The sequence below is a fragment of the Mesoplodon bidens genome (genome assembly GCF_964165515.1).
Source record: "Mesoplodon bidens genome assembly, chromosome: X".
Lineage (NCBI taxonomy): Eukaryota > Metazoa > Chordata > Mammalia > Artiodactyla > Ziphiidae > Mesoplodon > Mesoplodon bidens.
The window spans coordinates 3,062,871-3,081,516 of NC_138163.1; the positions used below are offsets into that span (position 1 = coordinate 3,062,871).

The 18,646-nt window shown below is 45.7% G+C and overlaps 1 protein-coding gene across 3 annotated transcripts in view; it reads right to left on the reverse strand.

Annotated features, from left to right (window-relative positions):
* MTMR1 (myotubularin related protein 1) overlaps positions 1–18,646 on the reverse strand; it is a 72,951-nt gene that overhangs the window by 14,255 nt on the left and 40,050 nt on the right. For all 3 annotated transcript variants that reach the window (XM_081221657.1, XM_081221656.1, XM_081221658.1), the window contains 3 exons: positions 13,250–13,435; positions 12,580–12,786; positions 1,610–1,702 (listed from right to left, as the gene is read on the reverse strand). In XM_081221657.1, coding sequence (XP_081077783.1) covers positions 1,610–1,702; positions 12,580–12,786; positions 13,250–13,435 — 486 coding nt within the window. The remainder of the gene's footprint in view (positions 1–1,609; positions 1,703–12,579; positions 12,787–13,249; positions 13,436–18,646) is intronic.

Genomic DNA, 18,646 nt, shown 5'->3' on the forward strand with positions numbered 1-18,646 from the left:
ACTAGCACTCACAGATGATGCTGGAGCCCAGTCAGCTTGGGGAAGCTAGGTCTACAAGTACGAGGAAGTTCTAAGGGAGGGCCTGAGGACTTTGTGAAATCTACTTTGGCTGCTTAGAACCCCACGCCACCCCAATTTTTTTCTAATTTCTGAAGGTGTATCTATCTATTCTCTCATGATTCTTGCTACTCCAGTGTGATCTGTAGACCAGTAGCACAGCCTGGGAGCTTGTTAGAAATGCAGACTCTCAGGCTCTGCCCCAGACCCATGAATCAGAACTGCATTTTGACAAGATCCCCAAGGTATTTGTGTGCACTGTGAAGTTTAAGCAGCACCCCAGTAGAGCAGAATCCCTGGAGGGCTTGTGAAACAGAGTGCTGCCCCCCATCCAGGGTCAGCAGGTCTGGGGCAGGGCCTGAGAATCTGCATCTCTAGTTCCGGGGAGGCTGAGGCTACTGGCCCCAGGACTGCACTGGGAACCACTTGTCTGGATCACTTGTCCTGTAACTCATTTTCATATCAGAACCACCTGGGGAGCTTTTAAGAACTACACACACCTGGGCCTCTCCCCAGGCCCACAGGAAGAAGGGTATCCAGGGGCAGGGCCCAAGCAGGTGCATCTTTAATATGATATGGTCCCCTTCATGTGCCTGAAGCAGTCAAGGCCAGACCTCCAGGTCAACAGGAAGGAGAGAGCCCAGGCCATGCTCTTCTATCCTCTCTTCCCCATAATCCCACCCAAGCAGGTACTTTGGAAAGGGCTCTGTATTTTGCTATAGCTCTTTCTGCCTCTCCCTCGCCTCTGTCCCTCTCACTGTATCTCTGCCTCTATTTTGGTTTCCCTCCTGTCTCTGGCCCTCTGGCTCTCTCCGGCACTCTGGGTTGTTCTCTGGCTCTGATTCTAGGTCCATTTGTATGGCACAGTGTCCTATCATGAGGGTAAGACCCCAAACTGGGTTTCGACGCTGGAGATGAGGGAAGAAACAGCACATGCCTTCTGGCCTGCTGACCATTGGGCCGACTGGCTTAGGGAAGGGAGACCCCTGCGTGGCCACCTGGCTTAACAGGACCCCATGCACTGCCGGGTAAGAAATGACAAGACACTCAGCAGCTTCCTATCTGCCACTGGTCCTGGGACAGTCCTTTTCCTCCTCACCTTGGGGTGGGAGGGGCTGTGTCCTGGGGTGGGGCATAGAGGGTCCTGGATTCCCTGGTCTCCACCCCCTTTGTTCAGTCACATCCCCATTTCTAACACCTGGGAATCTTCCAGTACCTGCCCAGCAGCGGGCTGTGCTTGCTTACCCTGACAGAGAGAGGGCAAGTGAAAGAAAGAGAAGGACTGAGGGGCAGGGTTTGCACAGCTGCTGGACAGCATGACGGACAAACACCACTTGCAGGAGAAAAGCACCTTTTGGTGTGAAGTTGGTTTCCAATTTTCTGCTTATATTTCTAAGTAATTAGAATCAAACTAAGTTAAATAACAGAAGGGGTCATATTTAACACACACACATCTTCACTTTAAATGAACCTGAAATTAAAGTTTGTCTTCAACTTTAAGATATGCTTGGATCAGACTATAAAGGTCAGAAATAGACTTGAAATCTCTCACCTGTCTCGTCATTTGCCAAACACAGTCAATAAACTGAAGAAATATAGGGGATCGGTCAGCATCTGCATGGTTGTCATTGCCATGGCCCACTCGCTGAAAACAATCAAGAGGTTAAACATTTTAATGTATGCCAGCCATGGTCCTCTCAAAAGTCACTTTAAATTGCCTGGTGGCAAGAAGCATGCCTCATTTATATGTCCCGAGGCCTAACAGAATTCCCGGCACATAAAAGGCACTCAAAACATTCATTGCGTTGAACCGACTGCCATTACTTAGGAAACAAAATTTCAGCGTCCTGTTTTTACACGTTGATTGCTTTATAAGTACCCTTTAGTGTAGTGGAGATGGAGAAGTCATAAGCAAAAGGCCAGCCGACCTTTCAGTCCACCCCAGCCACCACACCGAGTGCTCGGTGCCAATGTGGGACCAGCAATTAGCAGCTCACAAAGCACATGACGACTGCCTGTCTTCTCCACAAGTGTGTTTTTTTTCCCCCCATTTTCCAGAAATGTCAGGAAGTCTGAGAATCAAAACAACAATTAACAGTCTACAAGTTTTAGCCAATTCTGCATGACTCAGAGAACCTCAAAGCCTCACTGTTGAAATGGTAATGGGGAGTCTTCAAGGCAGTCCAGGATTGTATCTCCAGGTTTTTTTCCAGTTTTAAGACATAACTGATATCCAGTATTGTATATCATACCTTTTGATATTTTACAAGATGTTAATAGATTCACATTAAAAGGTAAAAGATAATTTCAAACACATAAACAGCACTGACAAAAACACTGAAAATGTCAAGTTAAAAACAGCTCAGGAGTGAGCATTCTAACAAAAACTTGGAGTAATCTGATGACTAAGCAAAAGGACGAAAAAGAAAGTTATGAATATACAAGGCGATAACCACACAGGAAGATCGAGAAATACTGTGCCTATGAAATCATCACCAAGAAAGACAGAAAAAGAAAGAAATGACCAAGTCAACATAAACACCTCAAAGGAACAGTATACTGCCTTCTTTTTAAAAAAAACTTTTAATTGTAGTGAAATATACATATCAAATTTACCATCATAACCATTTTAAGTGTATAGTTCAGTGGCATTAAGTACATTCACACTGTTGTACAACCATCACCAGCATCCGTCTCTAGAACCTCCCAATCTGAAAGAGTAACTCCCTATTCCCCTCCCCCAGCCCCTGGACCCCCTCATCCTCCTTTGTCTCTACAGATTCGACTGCTCTAGATACTTCATACACGTGGAATCATGCAGTTTATTTGTCCTTTTGCAACTGGCTTCTTTCATTTAGCATAATGTCCTCTTAATTCATCCGTGTTGTAGCAGGTGTCAGAATTTTCTTCCCTTTGAAAGCTGAATACCGTTCCACTGTATGGATAGACCACAATCTATTTAACCATTCATCTGTTGATGGACACTGGGATACTTCCACCTTTGGGCTACTGTGAATCATGCTGCTATGAACATGGGTGTGCAAATAAGTGTTTGAGTCTCTGTTTTCACTTCTTTGGGGTATATACTCAGAAGCAGAATTGCTGGATCATATGGTAGTTCTATTTTTAATTTTTTGAGGCACTGCCATACTGTTTTCCAGAGTGGCTGCGTGCACTGCATTATTTCTGTACTCCTTAATAAAATAATTTGTGTAACCTACTCCTCAGTATTTAAGGCACCAGGGGAAGTTTTGCACTGACAGTTTACAACTTAAGATTCATTCTTTCTTTTAATAGACACGCATTGAACTCTTACGGTGCGTGCAAGGCACCCCCCACCCAGCCCTCAGGATTTCAGGTGGTTTCATGGGGTCCAGTGGAGGCCAGGCCCCTGGCTAGGAACCTGGGGCACCAAGACACATGAGACCCAGGATCTGTGCTCAATGAATAATTCACTTGTGGTTCAGTCGCAGGAGAAGACCTGTAAATAACAGAGGCGATAAAGTGCGCCGGGGCTTCCTAGTCTGAGACGCGTATGGTGGGGCTGCAAAGGAACAAGCAGCCATCCCAGGATGGTCTAGAGGAGGAAGCTAGGCGGGAAAGTCATGAGTCACAGTCATGAAGGAGGTCTTACTTGAGATAGGACTTGAAGGACCAGGAGGAACTTGCTTCTGGCTGGTCAGGGATAGATTCTATGAGAAGCAGTGGGGAGGCTCAGGGGGTGGGGGGTTGGTGGCGGCCACCGGGGGTGCCCTAAGTAGCAGGGCATGGTTGAGGCAAGGCGAGAGAGGTGAGACGAGGCTGGAAAGGTGGGCCAGGGCCAGATCACCAAGGGCCCCAAATGTGGCGCTGAGGAGTTTGCCCACAACCCAGTAGGCCATGGGCAGACTCGGAGGGGTTTGTGCTGGGGAGAGTCGGCACCAGATCTGCTTTACGTAATGCCCCATCTGCTACAGTGGGGACAGTGGGTTGGAAGGAGACAGGGAGACTGCCATAATAGTCCTGAGGGTGCTGGCCAGGCCTGAACTAAGGGGGATGGAGTGGCAATGGGGAGGAGATGACAGATTTGAAATACATGCATTTAAAATCATGGGACTGGCTGAGATCAGTGAGGGATGAAGCATACAGAAAGAAAAGAAAGGATGTGAGGACTGAGATCTAGGGCACCCCAACATTAAGAAGCTAGGGAGAGTGAAGCCTCAGGAGCAGTGGATTAAATCCCCACAGTCAACTTAATGTACCCTGCATCTGTGGAATACCTGAATAGATGACGAATCATCCCAAAATTGAGGCGGTGGACTTTGGGAGCAACTGTAGACTTGGGGTTTACTGCATGCAACTGACTTTTTCCTGATTTTTATGTTTATCTTAGTATAGTTTTTAGCACGGTATCATTGGTGGATTTGTTTATTGGTTTGGCTGCTCTCTTCTTTTTTTATTACTTAAAATTTTTAATTTAATTTAATTTATTTTTTTTTAATTTTTTTTCTTTCTTTTTTTTCCTCCCTTTTATTCTGAGCCGTGTGGCTGACAGGGTCTTGCTGCTCTGGCCGGCTGTCAGGACTGGGCCTCTGAGGTGGGAGAGCTGAGTCCAGGACACTGGACCACCAGAGACCTCCTGGCCCCACGTAATATCAATCGGCGAGAGGTCTCCCAGAGATCTCCGTCTCAATGCTAAGACCCAGCTCCACTCAACGGCCAGCAAGCTCCAGTGCTGGACACTCTATGTCAAACAACTAGCAAGACAGGAACATAACCCCACCCATTAGCAGAGAGGCAGCCTAAAATCACACTAACTTCACAGACACCCCAAAACACACTACAGGATATGGCCCTGCCCACCAGAAAGACAAGATCCAGCCCCAGCCACCAGAACACAGGCACAGTCCCCTCCACCAGGAAGCCTACACAAGCCCCTGAAGCAACCTTAGCCACTGGGGGCAGACACCAAAAACAACGGGAACTACAAACCTGTAGCCTGCAAAAAGGAGACCCCAAACACAGTAAGTTAAACAAAATGAGAAGACAGAGAAATACACAGCAGATGAAGGAGCAAGGTAAAAGCCCACCAGACCAAACAAATGGAGAGGAAATAGGCAGCCTACCTGAAAAAGAATTCAGAGTAATGATAGTAAAGATGATACCAAATCTTGGAAATAGAATGGAGAAAATACAAGAAATGTTTAACAAGGACCTAAAAGAACTAAAGAGCAAAGAAACAATGATGAACAACACAATAAATGAAATTAAAAATCCTCTAGAAGGAATCAATAGCAGAATAAATGAGGCAGAAGAACAGATAAGTGACCTGGAAGATAAAATAGTGGAAATCACTACTGCAGAGCAGAATAAAGAAAAAAGAATGAAAAAACTTGAGGACAGTCTCAGACACCTCTAGGACAATATTTAATGTACCAACATTCGAAATATAGGGGTCCCAGAAGAAGAAGAGAAAAAGAAAAGGTCTGAAAAAGTATTTGAAGAGATTATAGTTGAAAACTTCCCTAACATGGGCAAGGAAATAGTCAGTCAAGTCCAGGAAGTGCAGAGAGTCCCAAACAGGATAAATCGAAGGAGAAACACTCCAAGACACATATTAATCAAACTATCAAAAATTAAATACAAAGAAAAATTATTAAAAGCAGCAAGGGAAAGGCAACAAATAACATTCAAGGGAATCCCCATAAGGTTAAGAGCTGATCTTTCAGCAGAAACTCTACAAACCAGAAGGGAGTGGCAGGACATATTTAAAGTGATGAAAGGGAAAAACCTACAACCAAGATTACTCTACCCAGTAAGGATATCATTCAGAGTCGATGGAGAAATTAAAACCTTTACAGACAAGCAAAAGCTAAGAGAATTCAGCACCACCAAACCAGCTTTATAATGAATGCCAAAGGAATTTCTCTAGGCAGGAAACACAAGAGAAGGAAAAGACCTACAATAACAAACCCAAAACAATTAAGGAAATGGTAACAGGAACATACATATTGATAATTACCTTAAATGTAAATGGATTAAATGTTCCCACCAAAAGACATAGACTGGCTGAATGGATACAGAAACAAGACCCATATATATGCTGTCTGGCAAAGACCCACTTCAGACCTAGGGACACATACAGACTGAAAGTGAGGGAATGGAAAAAGATATTCCATGCAAATGGAAATCAAAAGAAAGCTGGTGTAGCAATTCTCATATCAGACAAAATAGACTTTAAAATAAAGACTATTACAAGAGACAAAGAAGGATACTACATAATGATCAAGGGATCAATCCAAGAAGAAGATATTACAATTGTAAATATTTACGCACCCAACATAGGGGTACCTCAATGCATAAGGCAAATGCTAACAGCCACAAAAGGGGAAATCAACAGTAACACAATAATAGTTGGGGGCTTTAACACCCCACTTTCACCAATGGACAGAACATCCAAAATGAAAACAAATAAGGAAACACAAGCTTTAAGTGACACATTAAACAAAATGGACTTAATTGATATTTATAGGACATTCCATCCAAAAAACAACAGAATACACTTTCTTCTCAAGTGCTCATAGAACATTCTCCAGGATAGATCATATCTTGGTACACAAATCAAGCCTTGGTAAATTTAAGAAAACTGAAGTTGTATCAAGTATCTTTTCCAACCACAACGCTATGAGACTAGATATCAATTACAGGAAAAAACTGTAAAAAATACAAACACATGGAGACTAAACAATACGCTACTAAATAACCAAGAGATCACTGAAGAAATCAAAGAGGAAATCAAAAAATACCTAGAAACAAATGACAAAGAAAACACGACAACCGAAAACCTATGGGATGCAGCAAAAGCAGTTCTAAGAGGGAAGTTTATAGCTATACAATCCTACCTCAAGAAACAGGAAACATCTCAAATAAACAACCTAACCTTACACCTAAAGCAATTAGAGAAAGAAGAACAAAAAACCCCCAAAGTTAGCAGAAGGAAAGAAGTCATAAAGATCAGATCAGAAATAAATGAAAAAGAAATGAAGGAAATGATAGCAAAGATCAATAAAACTAAAAGCTGGTTCTTTGAGAAGATAAACAAAATTGATAAACCATTAGCCAGCCTCATCAAGAAAAAAAGGGAGAAGACTCAAATCAATAGAATTAGAAATGAAAAAGGAGACGTAACAACTGACACTGCAGGAATACAAAGGATCATGAGACATCACTACAAGCAACTATATGCCAATAAAATGGACAACTGGGAAGAAATGGACAAATTCTTAGAAAAGCACAACCTTTCGAGACTGAACCAGGAAGAAATAGAAAATATAAACAGACCAATCACAAGGACTGAAATTGAAACTGTGATTAAAAATATTCCAACAAACAAAAGCCTAGGACTAGATGGCTTCACAGGTGAATTCTATGAAACATTTAGAGAGGAGCTAATACTTATCCTTCTCAAACTCTTCCAAAATATAGCAGAGGGAGGAACACTTCCAAACTCATTCTACGAGGCCACCATCACCCTGATACCAAAACCAGACAAAGATATCACAAAAAAGAAGACTACAGGCCAATATCACTGATGAACATAGATGCAAAAATCCTCAACAAAATACTAGCAAACAGAATCCAACAGCACATTAAAAGGATCATACACCATGATCAACTGGGGTTTATCCCAGGAATTCAAGGATTCTTCAATATACACAAAATCAATATGAAACACTATATTAACAAATTGAAGGAGAAAAACCATATGATCATCTCAATACATGCAGAAAAAGCTTTCAACAAAATTCAACACCCACGTATGATAAAAATTCTCCAGAAAGTAGACACAGAAGAAACTTACCTCAACATAATAAAGGCCATATATGACAAACCCACAGCCAACATCATCCTCAGTGGTGAAAAACTGAAACCATTTCCACTAAGATCAGGAACAAGACAAGGTTGCCCACTCTCAGCACTATTATTCAACATAGTTTTGGAAGTTTTAGCCACAGCAATCAGAGAAGAAAAAGAAATAAATGGAATCAATCAGAAAAGAAAAGTAAAACTGTCACTGTTTGCAGATGACATGATACTATACATAGAGAATCCTAAAGATGCTACCAGAAAACTACTAGAGCTAATCAATGAATTTGGTAAAGTAGAAGGATACAAAATTAATGCACAGAAATCTCTTGCATTCCTATACACTAATGATGAATATCTGAAAGAGAAATTAAGGAAACACTCCCATTTACTACTGCAACAAAAAGTATAAAATACCTAGGAATAAACCTACCTAAGGAGACAAAAGACCTGTATGCAGAAAACTGTAAGACACTGATGAAAGAAATTAAAGACGACACAAACAGATGGAGAGATATTCCATGTTCTTGGATTGGAAGAATCAGCCCTGTGAAAATGACTATACTCCCCAAAGCAATCTACTTTGATTGAGGTTCAATGCACTCCCTATCAAATTACCAATGGTGGGCTTCCCTGGTGGTACAGTCCTTAAGAATACGCCTGCCAATGCAGGGGACACGGGTTTGAGCCCTGGTCTGGGAAGATCCCACATGCCACGGAGCAACTAACCCTGTGCACCACAACTACTGAGCCTGCGTTCTAGAGCCCGTGAGCCAGAGCTACTGAAGCCCGTGCATCTAGAGCCCATGCTCTGCAACAAGAGAAGTCACCGCAATGAGAAGCCTGCGAACCACAACGAACAGTACCCCCACTCACCGCAACTAGAGAAAGCCTGTGAGCAGCAACGAAGACCCAATGCAGCCAAATAAAATAAAATACATAAATTTGTTTAAAAAAAAAAACCTACCAACGGCATTTTTCACAGAACTAGAACAAAATATTTCACAATCTCTATGGAAACACAAAAGACCCCAAATCGCCAAAGCAATCTTTTTTTTTTTTTTTTTTTTCCCGGTACGCGGGCCTCTCACTGTTGTGGCCTCTCCCGTTGCGGAGCACAGGCTCCGGACACGCAGGCTCAGCGGCCATGGCTCACGGGCCTAACTGCTCCGCGGCATGTGGGATCTTCCCGCACCGGGGCACGAACCCGTGTTCTCTGCATCGGCAGGCGGACTCTCAACCACTGCGCCACCAGGGAAGCCCGCCAAAGCAATCTTGAGAAAGAAAAATGGAGCTGGAGAAATCAGGCTCCCTGACTTCAGACTATACTACAAAGCTACAGTAATCAAGACAGTATGGTACTGGCACAAAAACAGAAATATAGATCAGTGGAACAGGATAGAAAGCCCAGAGATAAACCCACACACATATGGTTACCTTATCTTTGATAAAGGAAGCAAGAATATACAGTGGAGAAAAGACAGCCTCTTCCATAAATGGTGCTGGGAAAACTAGACAGCTACATGTAAAACAATGAAATTAGAACACTCCCTAACCCCATACACAAAAATAAACTCAAAATGGATTAAAGACCTAAATGTAAGGCCAGACACCATCAAACTCTTAGGGGAAAACACAGGCAGAACACTCTATGACATAAATCACAGCAAGATCCTTTTTGACCCACCTCCTAGAGAAATGGAAATAAAAACAAAAATAAACAAATGGGACCTAATGAAACTTCAAAGCTTTTGCACAGCAAAGGAAACCATAAACAAGACCAAAAGACAACCCTCAGAATGGGAGAATATATTTGCAAATGAAGCAACTGACAAGGATTAATCTCCAAACTTTACAAGCAGCTCATGCAGCTCAATATCAAAAAAACAAACAACCCAATCCAAAAATGGGCAGAAGACCTAAATAGACATTTCTCCAAAGAAGGTATACAGATTGCCAACAAACAAATGAAAGAATGCTCAACATCATTAATCATTAGAGAAATGCAAATCAAAATTACAATGAGACATCATCTCACACCAGTCAGAATGGTCATCATCAAAAAATCTAGAAAAAAAATGCTGGAGAGGGTGTGGAGAAAAGGGAACCCTCTGGCACTGTTGGTGGGAATGTAAATTGTTACAGTCACTATGGAGAACATTATGGAGGTCATTAAGAAACTAAAAATAGAACTACCATACAATCCAGCAATCCCACTACTGGGCATATACTCTGAGAAAACCATAATTCAAAAAGAGTCATGTACCACAAGGTTCATTGCAGCTCTATTTACAATAGCCAGGACATGGAAGCAACCTAAGTGTCCATCGACAGATGAATGGATAAAGAAGATGTGGCACATATATTCAATGGAATATTACTCAGCCATAAAAGGAAGTGAAACTGAGTTATTTGTAGTGAGGTGGATGGACATAGAGTCTGTTGTACAGAGTGAAGTAAGTCAGAAAAACAAATACTGTATGCTAACACATATATATGGAATCTAAAAATAGTAATAATAATAATGCTTCTGAAGAACCTCAGGACAGAACAGGAATAAAGATGCAGATGTAGAGAATGGACTTGAGGACACGGGGAGGGGGAAGGGTAAGCTGGGACGAAGTGAGAGGGTGGCATTGACATATATACACTACCAAATGTAAAACAGATAGCTAGTGGGAAGCAGCTGCATAGCACAGGGAGAGCATCTCGGTGCTTTGGTGGGATAGGGAGGGTGAGAGGGAGGGAGACGCAAGAGGGAAGAGATATGGGAACATATGTATATGTATAGCTGATTCACTTTGTTATACAGCAGAAACTAACACACCATTGTAAAGCAATTATACTCCCATAAAGGTGTTAAAAAAAAAGAAGTTGGGGAGAGAGGGAGGACCAGAAGGTAGAAGGAAATTCAGAAGGTTGTAGCCACCTAGAAGCCAAGGGAAGAAAGTGTTTGCAGAAGAAGGGAGCAATGACCAGTATCAAATGCTCAGGCCAAATAGAAGAAGCAGAGTGGCAGCCATTGGTGACTGTGACAAGAGCAGTGGCAGGGCGAAGGTGTGGAGGAGTGAGGAGGAAGCCTGGCTGAAGCGGGTTCAAGAGAGACCAGAAGGAGAGAAACAGTGAGAGCCAGAACAGACTAGTTTTGTGCAGATTTGTTGTAGTGGGGAGCAGATGTTCAGGGTGACACCTGGAGGGGGAAGTACAGTCAAGAGGGTTGGGTTTTAGGGTGGGATAAGTAGCAGCACGTTTCTATCAATGGAAACAATCAAGGGGAGAGGGGAGATGGAGGCAGGAACCATCCATGAGCCGGATCATGGGATAGGTGGGCAAGGACAGAAATTGGCTTCAGATAGGAGCTCATCCACAGAAACTCGAGGGAAGGAACAGTAGACAGACCGAGCGGGTGAGTGACCACAGGCTTGAAACCCCTGCCTGAAGGTTGGCTGTACCCTCAATAGCTGGGTGACCTTGGCAGATAGCTCATACTCAGTTTCCCCATCTATCCATGGTAGCAGCTGCCTCGCAAGATCACTAGAAGATTAAAACTGGAGGATACACGTAACTGAGCACCACTGTGTGTCCAGCACTGTTGAAGTCCTAACCCTCAGTACCTCAGAATGTGACTGCATTGGGAGAGAATCACATCCTTAAAGGCCCTAAGTTGAAATGAGGCTGTTCCAGTCTGACTCATGTTCTTATAAGAAGAGGAAGTCTGGACACAGAGAGACACCAGGGATGTGTGTGCACAGAGGAAAGGCCACGTGAGGACACAACAAGAAGGCAGCTGTCTGCAAGCCAAGGAGAGAGCCATCAGGAGAAACCAACCCTGGCAGAACCTTGATCTTGGACTTCCAGCCTCCAGAATGATGAGACAATAAATTTCTGTTTAAGCCACCCAGTCTTATGGTACTTTGTATGGCAAAATCTGGTACACCAATGTTCACAGCAGCATTATTCACAATCACCAACAGATGGAAATAACCCAAGTGTCCACCAACAGGTGAACGGATAAACAAAATGCAGTATATCCACACAATGGAATACCACTCAGCCATGAAAAGGAATTACTGATAAAGTCTGATAGGTTCTATAACATGCATAAACCTTGAAAACATTGTGCTTAGTGAAATAAGCCTGTCACAGCAAGACAAATATTGTATGAGTCCACTTATGTCAGTTATCTAGAGTAAGCAAGTTCAGGGAAATGGAAAGCACATTAGTGGTTGTCAGGGGCTGGTGGGAAGAGGGAAATGAGGCATGATTACTTAATGTGTACAAGGTGTCCTTTTGGGAGTGATGAAATGTTTTGGAACTAGACAGAGATGGTGGTTGCACAACACTGAATGCACTAAATGCCATGGAACTATATACTTTAAGATGGTTAATTCTATGTTATATGAATTTTACCTTAATTCTTTACAAAAATAAAGGGATACCTACATAGGAAAAAAAAAAAGATTGCCCTGCCAGGAACATACAATGCTGAGGTCCATGGCATTCTCTTATGGCAATTCAGGTCTCACACAGAGCACAAAGCCATCTCCCGTGTGTGTGTGTATGTGTATGTGTATGTGTGTGTGTGTGTGTGTGTGTGAGTGTATGTGTAATGTGTGATACGAATATGCATATGATATAGCAAAATAATGAAGTGTGCACCTCACTGTCTCAACTTACCAGTGCAAACCTATGTCCAAAGCTTATCCACTCCTTTTCTATGAGAGCCTCGAATCCTTTAATGGTGCGGTAGTAACTGTCCAACATCAGCATGGCCAGAGACGTCAGCTGGGATGTTCGGTCCCAACCGTCGCTGCAGTGTACCACCACTGAGGTTTTCCCAGATTCTATTTTATCAGCAATTCTTACTGCCCCAGCAAGAAGCATCTTCAGAAAAGAAGGCACATTAAACCAGGCTACATTTAATTTCTATTACAGCAAAAAGAATTCTGTGGAGAACACTGGAAGTTCAGGTCAATGAACCAAACAAGAATGCAATCAATTTAAGAATCACTAGGAAACGTTAGTATCTGGAGGGAAAAAAGAGAAACTTACACTAAGAAAAAACTACAGTAGTAAATAGGGTCCTTTATCAAAGGGCCATAAAGTACTTTAAAAACCTGATCTGAGGCAAGCATTATTTCTATCTGTTATGTCACAAAAGCCCCCCCAACAAAGACCACAGTTTGGATGCTGCCCATGGAAACTATGAAAGCCCAAGTACGCAGCAAAGATGCACTCACTTGCAATGCTAAGAAACCACCCAGATAGACACAGACAGATAGCTTTATGGCCCAGCTGCAGAGAAATCTTAAGCAGAAAGCACGTAAAGGACGGGCCCTCTCTGTACCCGAATGTACTCCAGCCAGTGTGTCCCGTCCACGTTGGACAGCCACCGCGCCTCGTCGATGGCCGGGTACGCGATCTCCTTCAGTTTTCGCAGCGACTCTCTCATCACGTGAATGTTGTGGATCTCCAGGAAGACGAGTTCTGCGTTTGGGTATGCACTTTCACTTTCATAGCCCCCACCCTTTGCCTGTGAAAACAAAAGATACATGTCAGTTCATCTGAGTTAACTTTTCTGTTCTTTCTAGTGTTAACCAGATAGAGACCATTAACGAAGCAACAAACTCATCTGTTTATAATAAGCCTCCTACATCCTTGTATGAGTTTCTCATGGCTGTTGGAACGGAGTACCACAATCTGAGTGGCTTAAAGTGACAGAAATTTCTCCTCTCTCAGTTCTAGAGGCTGGAAGTCCAAAATCAAGGTACTGGCAGGGCCGTGTTCCCTCACAAGCCTCTTGGGGAGGATCCTTCTTTGCCTCTTCCAGCTTCTGGTGGCCCCAGGTGTTTCTGGTTTATAGATACGTTAATCTCTGCCCCATGTTCACATGGCCTTCTCCTTGTGTCTGTATCTCTTCTTATAAGGACACCAGTCAGACTGGATTAGGACCCATCCTAATTCCATACGACTTCGTCTTAACTTGATTACATTTGCAAAGACCCTATTTCAAATCAGGGCCACAGTCACAGGTACCAGGAGTTAGGACTTCAACACATTTTTTTTAATGGAAACAGAGTTCAACCCACAACAATCTTCCATTACCCATCATCAGTTTTAAAAACGATTAACAACTGGATCTTACACAAGGCGAATTGGGTTTTAAAATGTTCTACCATCTATCTGAATAAAAAAGTTGTACTGTGGACTTCCCTGCTGATGCAGTGGTTAAGAATCCGCCTGCCAATGCAGGGGACACGGGCTCGAGCCCTGGTCCAGGAGGATCCCACATGCCGCGGTGCAAGTAAGCCTGTTCGCCACAACTACTGAGCCTGCGCTCTAGAGCCCACGAGCCACAACTACTGAGCCATGTGCCACAGATACTGAAACCCACGCACCACAACTACTGAAGCACATGTGCTTAGAGCCCGTGCTCTGCAACAAGATCAGCCACCGCAATGAGAAGCCCGCGCACTGCAACAAAGAGTAGCCCCTGCTCACTGCAACTAGAGAAAGCCCGTGTGCTGCAGCAAAGACCCAACGCAGCCGAAAATATAAATAAATAAATAAATAAATATTAAAAAAATAAACTTGTACTACCACAAAACTTCTATATAAAACAATTTGTAAATCCCAGTGAGATTTATTTAAGTAATTTAAGTAAAATAAAGTGCAAATGTAACAAAAAAGGGGGATACGGCTCACCCCTTGGTAATCTCATAACAAAATCTGGTCTACAATTAGCTTATATTTTGCAGAGGTCAACATCCAAAACACATCTGTTATGAGAATATAGAGAAATTGAAACCCTAATACATTGCTGGTAGAAATTTAAATTGTACCGTCTCTGTGGAAAAAAGTCTGATGGTTCCTCAAAAAGTTAAACACGGAACTACCATCTGGTCCAGAAATTCCAATTCCCACACAACTAAAACCAGGTATTCACATGAAAACTTGTACACAACAAATCATAGCAGGAATATCCACAATGGGTATCAGGTGGAAGCAACCCAAATGTCCATCAATGAATGAGCAGATAAACTGTGCTGTGTCCATACAATGGACTGTTTTTCAGCCACACAAAGGCATGGAGTACTGATACATGCTACAACATGGAGGAACCGTAAAAACGTCAGGCCAAGTGAAAGCAGCCAGGCACACAGAACCACACAGTGTATGATTCTATTCGTATGAAGTGTCCAGAAGAAGGAAATCTACATGGAAAGTAAATTAGTGGTTGACAGGTGTTGGGGACAGGGGTTGGGGAGAGTGGAGGATGGGCGGCGACTGCCAGTGGGCACAGGGTTTCCATCTGGGGCTATGGAAGCGTTCTGGAATGAGATAGTGGTGACTGTCTCACAACGTTGTGAATAGACTAGAAGGCACTGAACTGTAAACTGTGGACTGGTTTCCGGAGGAGGAACAGAGCACTGGGCTTTGAGGGGTGGAGCTATCTCGGGAGCAGGACGCACAGCTCTGGAGCACAGAAGAGGGGCAGGGCGGCAGCTCTGGGGACGGCATCCAGGGCTCAGGGACAGCATGTGTGGTGAGGAGAGCAGTCACGTCCAGAGCCTGCGGAAGGCCGACATTTAGGGAAAGCAGAGCAAAAGAGACTGATGAGAGCAGCCAAAGACTGGAGGATCAAGAGAAAAGGGAAGAGAGTCTTTCAAAAAGGAGAGGCTACCCACTGTGTCAAAAGCTCGTGAGGTCGTGACAAGAAGGTACTCGGTGGCCTTACCGGGAAGAGTCCAGGTCAAGATGGGCACGGGGGTAGGGGAACGCTTGAGCCATACCGGGAAGAGTCCAGGTCAAGATGGGCACGGGGGTAGGGGAACGGTGGAGCCAGCTGTGAGGGGACGGGGACAGTGACTCCAGGGAGGGCTTATCTGCACAGCTGGGACAGACTTCACGGGAAGGAGTGGGCACAGGACCAGGGCGGGCTGAGCCGGCAGGGGGTTTGGGAAGGACGCAGCAGGGAGGCCACCCTAGTTTCTGGGGCGTGGAGGTAGGGACGGGGTGGGGGGCAGTTCCCGTCTGAGGCTGGGTGTGTTCTGTGCAGAAGGGTCGAGGACGAAGGGCGTGGGGCAGGGCCATCCAGGAGAGAAAGAGTTGTAAAGGGCTGACCCAGCCCCTGTAGGGCCCAGGGGAGGCAGGGAGCCCAGCAGGAGCCCAGGGCCTGGGGCCTGAGCCTGGGGTCCTGCTCAGGGGCCTGGGTGTGGGCCTGGGGCGGCCAGGCAGGGAGGCGGGAACAGGGGAGTGTGCCCCAAGCTCGTGCCACAGCCATGCCGGGGGACCGGAGCCCAGCCACCGGGGGCGGAGCAGGGGCCGAGGACCTGCTCGAGCTCAGGAGCCGCAAACATGACTGGCGGGGAAAGAAGATGTCGTCGTCGGGTCTGGAAGCGCCTGTCCTCTGGCGCTCGGTACAGGATGACGTGAGGCGCTCTCACTCAACAGAACACTCTGAACACAAACTGTGGCCAAAGCAGCCTAGAGCTTGGTCCTGCCTGCGTGGCAGGATGATGTTTTCATAAAGGGTATCCTCGGTGCCCACTGAAGACAGTGCTGGCCGAGGGGTTAAAGGCACAGGCTTTGGTGGCACGGAGCGTGGGTTCATCATCCCAGGTCTGCCACTCAAGTAGCTATGGGTCCTCTCCATCTCTCTGCACCCAGCTTTCTCACCGGAAAGCCTCCAGGGGCTCACTGTGGGGATTAAATACTAACTAAATAAACGATCTTAATGAACGCTAATCCGAGCAAGGCTCGGTGCGCGCCCCCCATACTCGGGCACTGATGTATTATGACCTCCCCCAGCACCTACCTCGAAAAGCCCCGAGCTGGGCAGGGACCCCTGAGGGAGACCTGAGGCTGGGGCAGCATGGAGGGCGTGCGTGCTCAGGGCTGGTGTTAACCAGGAGAATGTAGTTAAAGCCACTTTGTTGCCTGGAAACTGATTACTAAAGCTCCAAACAAGACAAATGACAATCATAAAATGGGGTCATGGGAGAAAAAGAGCATGAGTGCCTACTCCATGCTAGGACAGAGAGCAGGCACCCGGAGGTCTGGACACAGAAGAGGGGGAAGGACAGTGAGAAGGGGCCCCGCCTATACCCCAGCAGGAACAGGGGGAGGGGCCTCAGAAAGTTCTGAAAGACTCGAACCTTCTGGCCACACCTCTCTCTATGGGGGCAAAGCAGGGTTTCAGAGGGAAGCCAGCGATGTTTGGACACTGTTCCCCACTGGCCCCCAAGTCCCCAAGGATCAGCTCATAGCAGCAGTGGCGGCAGGGCCATCCTCGACCCTCAGGGAGAAGAAAGCCTAACACCCCTTGGGACGGAGGCAGCTGAAGGATGGACTCAGGGGTTTGTGATTTCAAGCCAGCTGCTCAGCGCCTGGTGAAGGCCCACCGGGATGCTGATCCTACGCAGCAGGGAGGATTCCCAGGTGAGAAAAGCAAAGCCTCAGAGAGGGCTGGCAACTCCCAAAGGCCAAAGGCAGCAAGTGTCAGGACAGGTTTCCCACGCCCTCAGACTTGGAAGTCCACACACCTCCCCCCGTTGCAGACTGAGCGTTTGAATCCCCAGAAATTCCCATGTTGAATCCTGAATTCCCGATGGGATGGTGTTAGAATGCGTGGCCTCTGGGAGAGATTAGGTGATGAAGGAGGAGGCCTCACAATGGGATTCGTGCCCTTCTTGGAAGAGACGGCACAGAGCTTGCCCTTTTCTGCTCTGGCAGTGTGAGGACACAGCAAGAACAGGGCTGTCTACAGCCAGGAAGTGGGCTCTCACCATGCACTGAATCTGCTGGTGCCTTGATCTTAGACTTCCAGCTTCCAGAGCTTTGAGAAATAAATATTGCTGTTTATAAGCAACCCAGCCTATGATACTTAGTTACAGCTGTCCAAGCTAAGACACCCCTCCCCCTAGTTCTCTCCTGGACATTCCTCCTCTCCTGGCATCTGGGACCTCTCCCTTCCTCTCTGCGGTCTCCTCCCGACCACCTGGAGCACCCTTTCCTTCACTGAGTTCCTCTCTCACCCTCCACAGACAGCATTTCCGGCGGTCTGGTGCCTGGCCCTGCTCACATGACCTAGGCTCCTTAGGTAACTTCATCCCCTCCCCTCCAAGGCTGCAACCTCCACTCGACCTCCAACCTGACCTTTTTCTGAGCTCCAGAGCTTTATCGTCCCCACACAGGCTCCTCAACTACAACAGGTTAAAATGAAATTCCTTGCCTGCATGTTCACTTTCTCAAGAATAAGGCTGACTTGAAACCCTCCATAATGGAGTCTGGACTTTTGAATTAACATACAATGCCACTCACCCTCGGGTCCTCCATTGAGAGATGACCCCGCCTACCAGCCAGCAGCTCTTTGTTCCAGTCGGGGAGCAGCTACTGTTTGAGGGCCCAGTTCTGGGGATCCAGCTGTGCTCAAGATCCTCCAGTCCCCGCTATCATGTGGCCTATGGTCGAGGGGCAAGACGCACACTGAATGAGGAATCCGCCGTGTGCTGAGGGCCACAGAAAGGAAAGAGCAGAGTGCCACGGCACGGGAGACTTCCTCTCATCTGGAGAGACCGCCCTGGGGAAGTGCCATTCGAAGTGCCATCCGAAGGACGGGGTAGTGGTTAGCTACGTGGACTGGGATATGCTTAAGGAGCTGAAAGACACCTATCATAGCTGGGAGGTGGGCCTGGGAGGTGTGGCGAGGCCAAAAGGAAAGAGCCCGCTGCTTGGAGGGCTT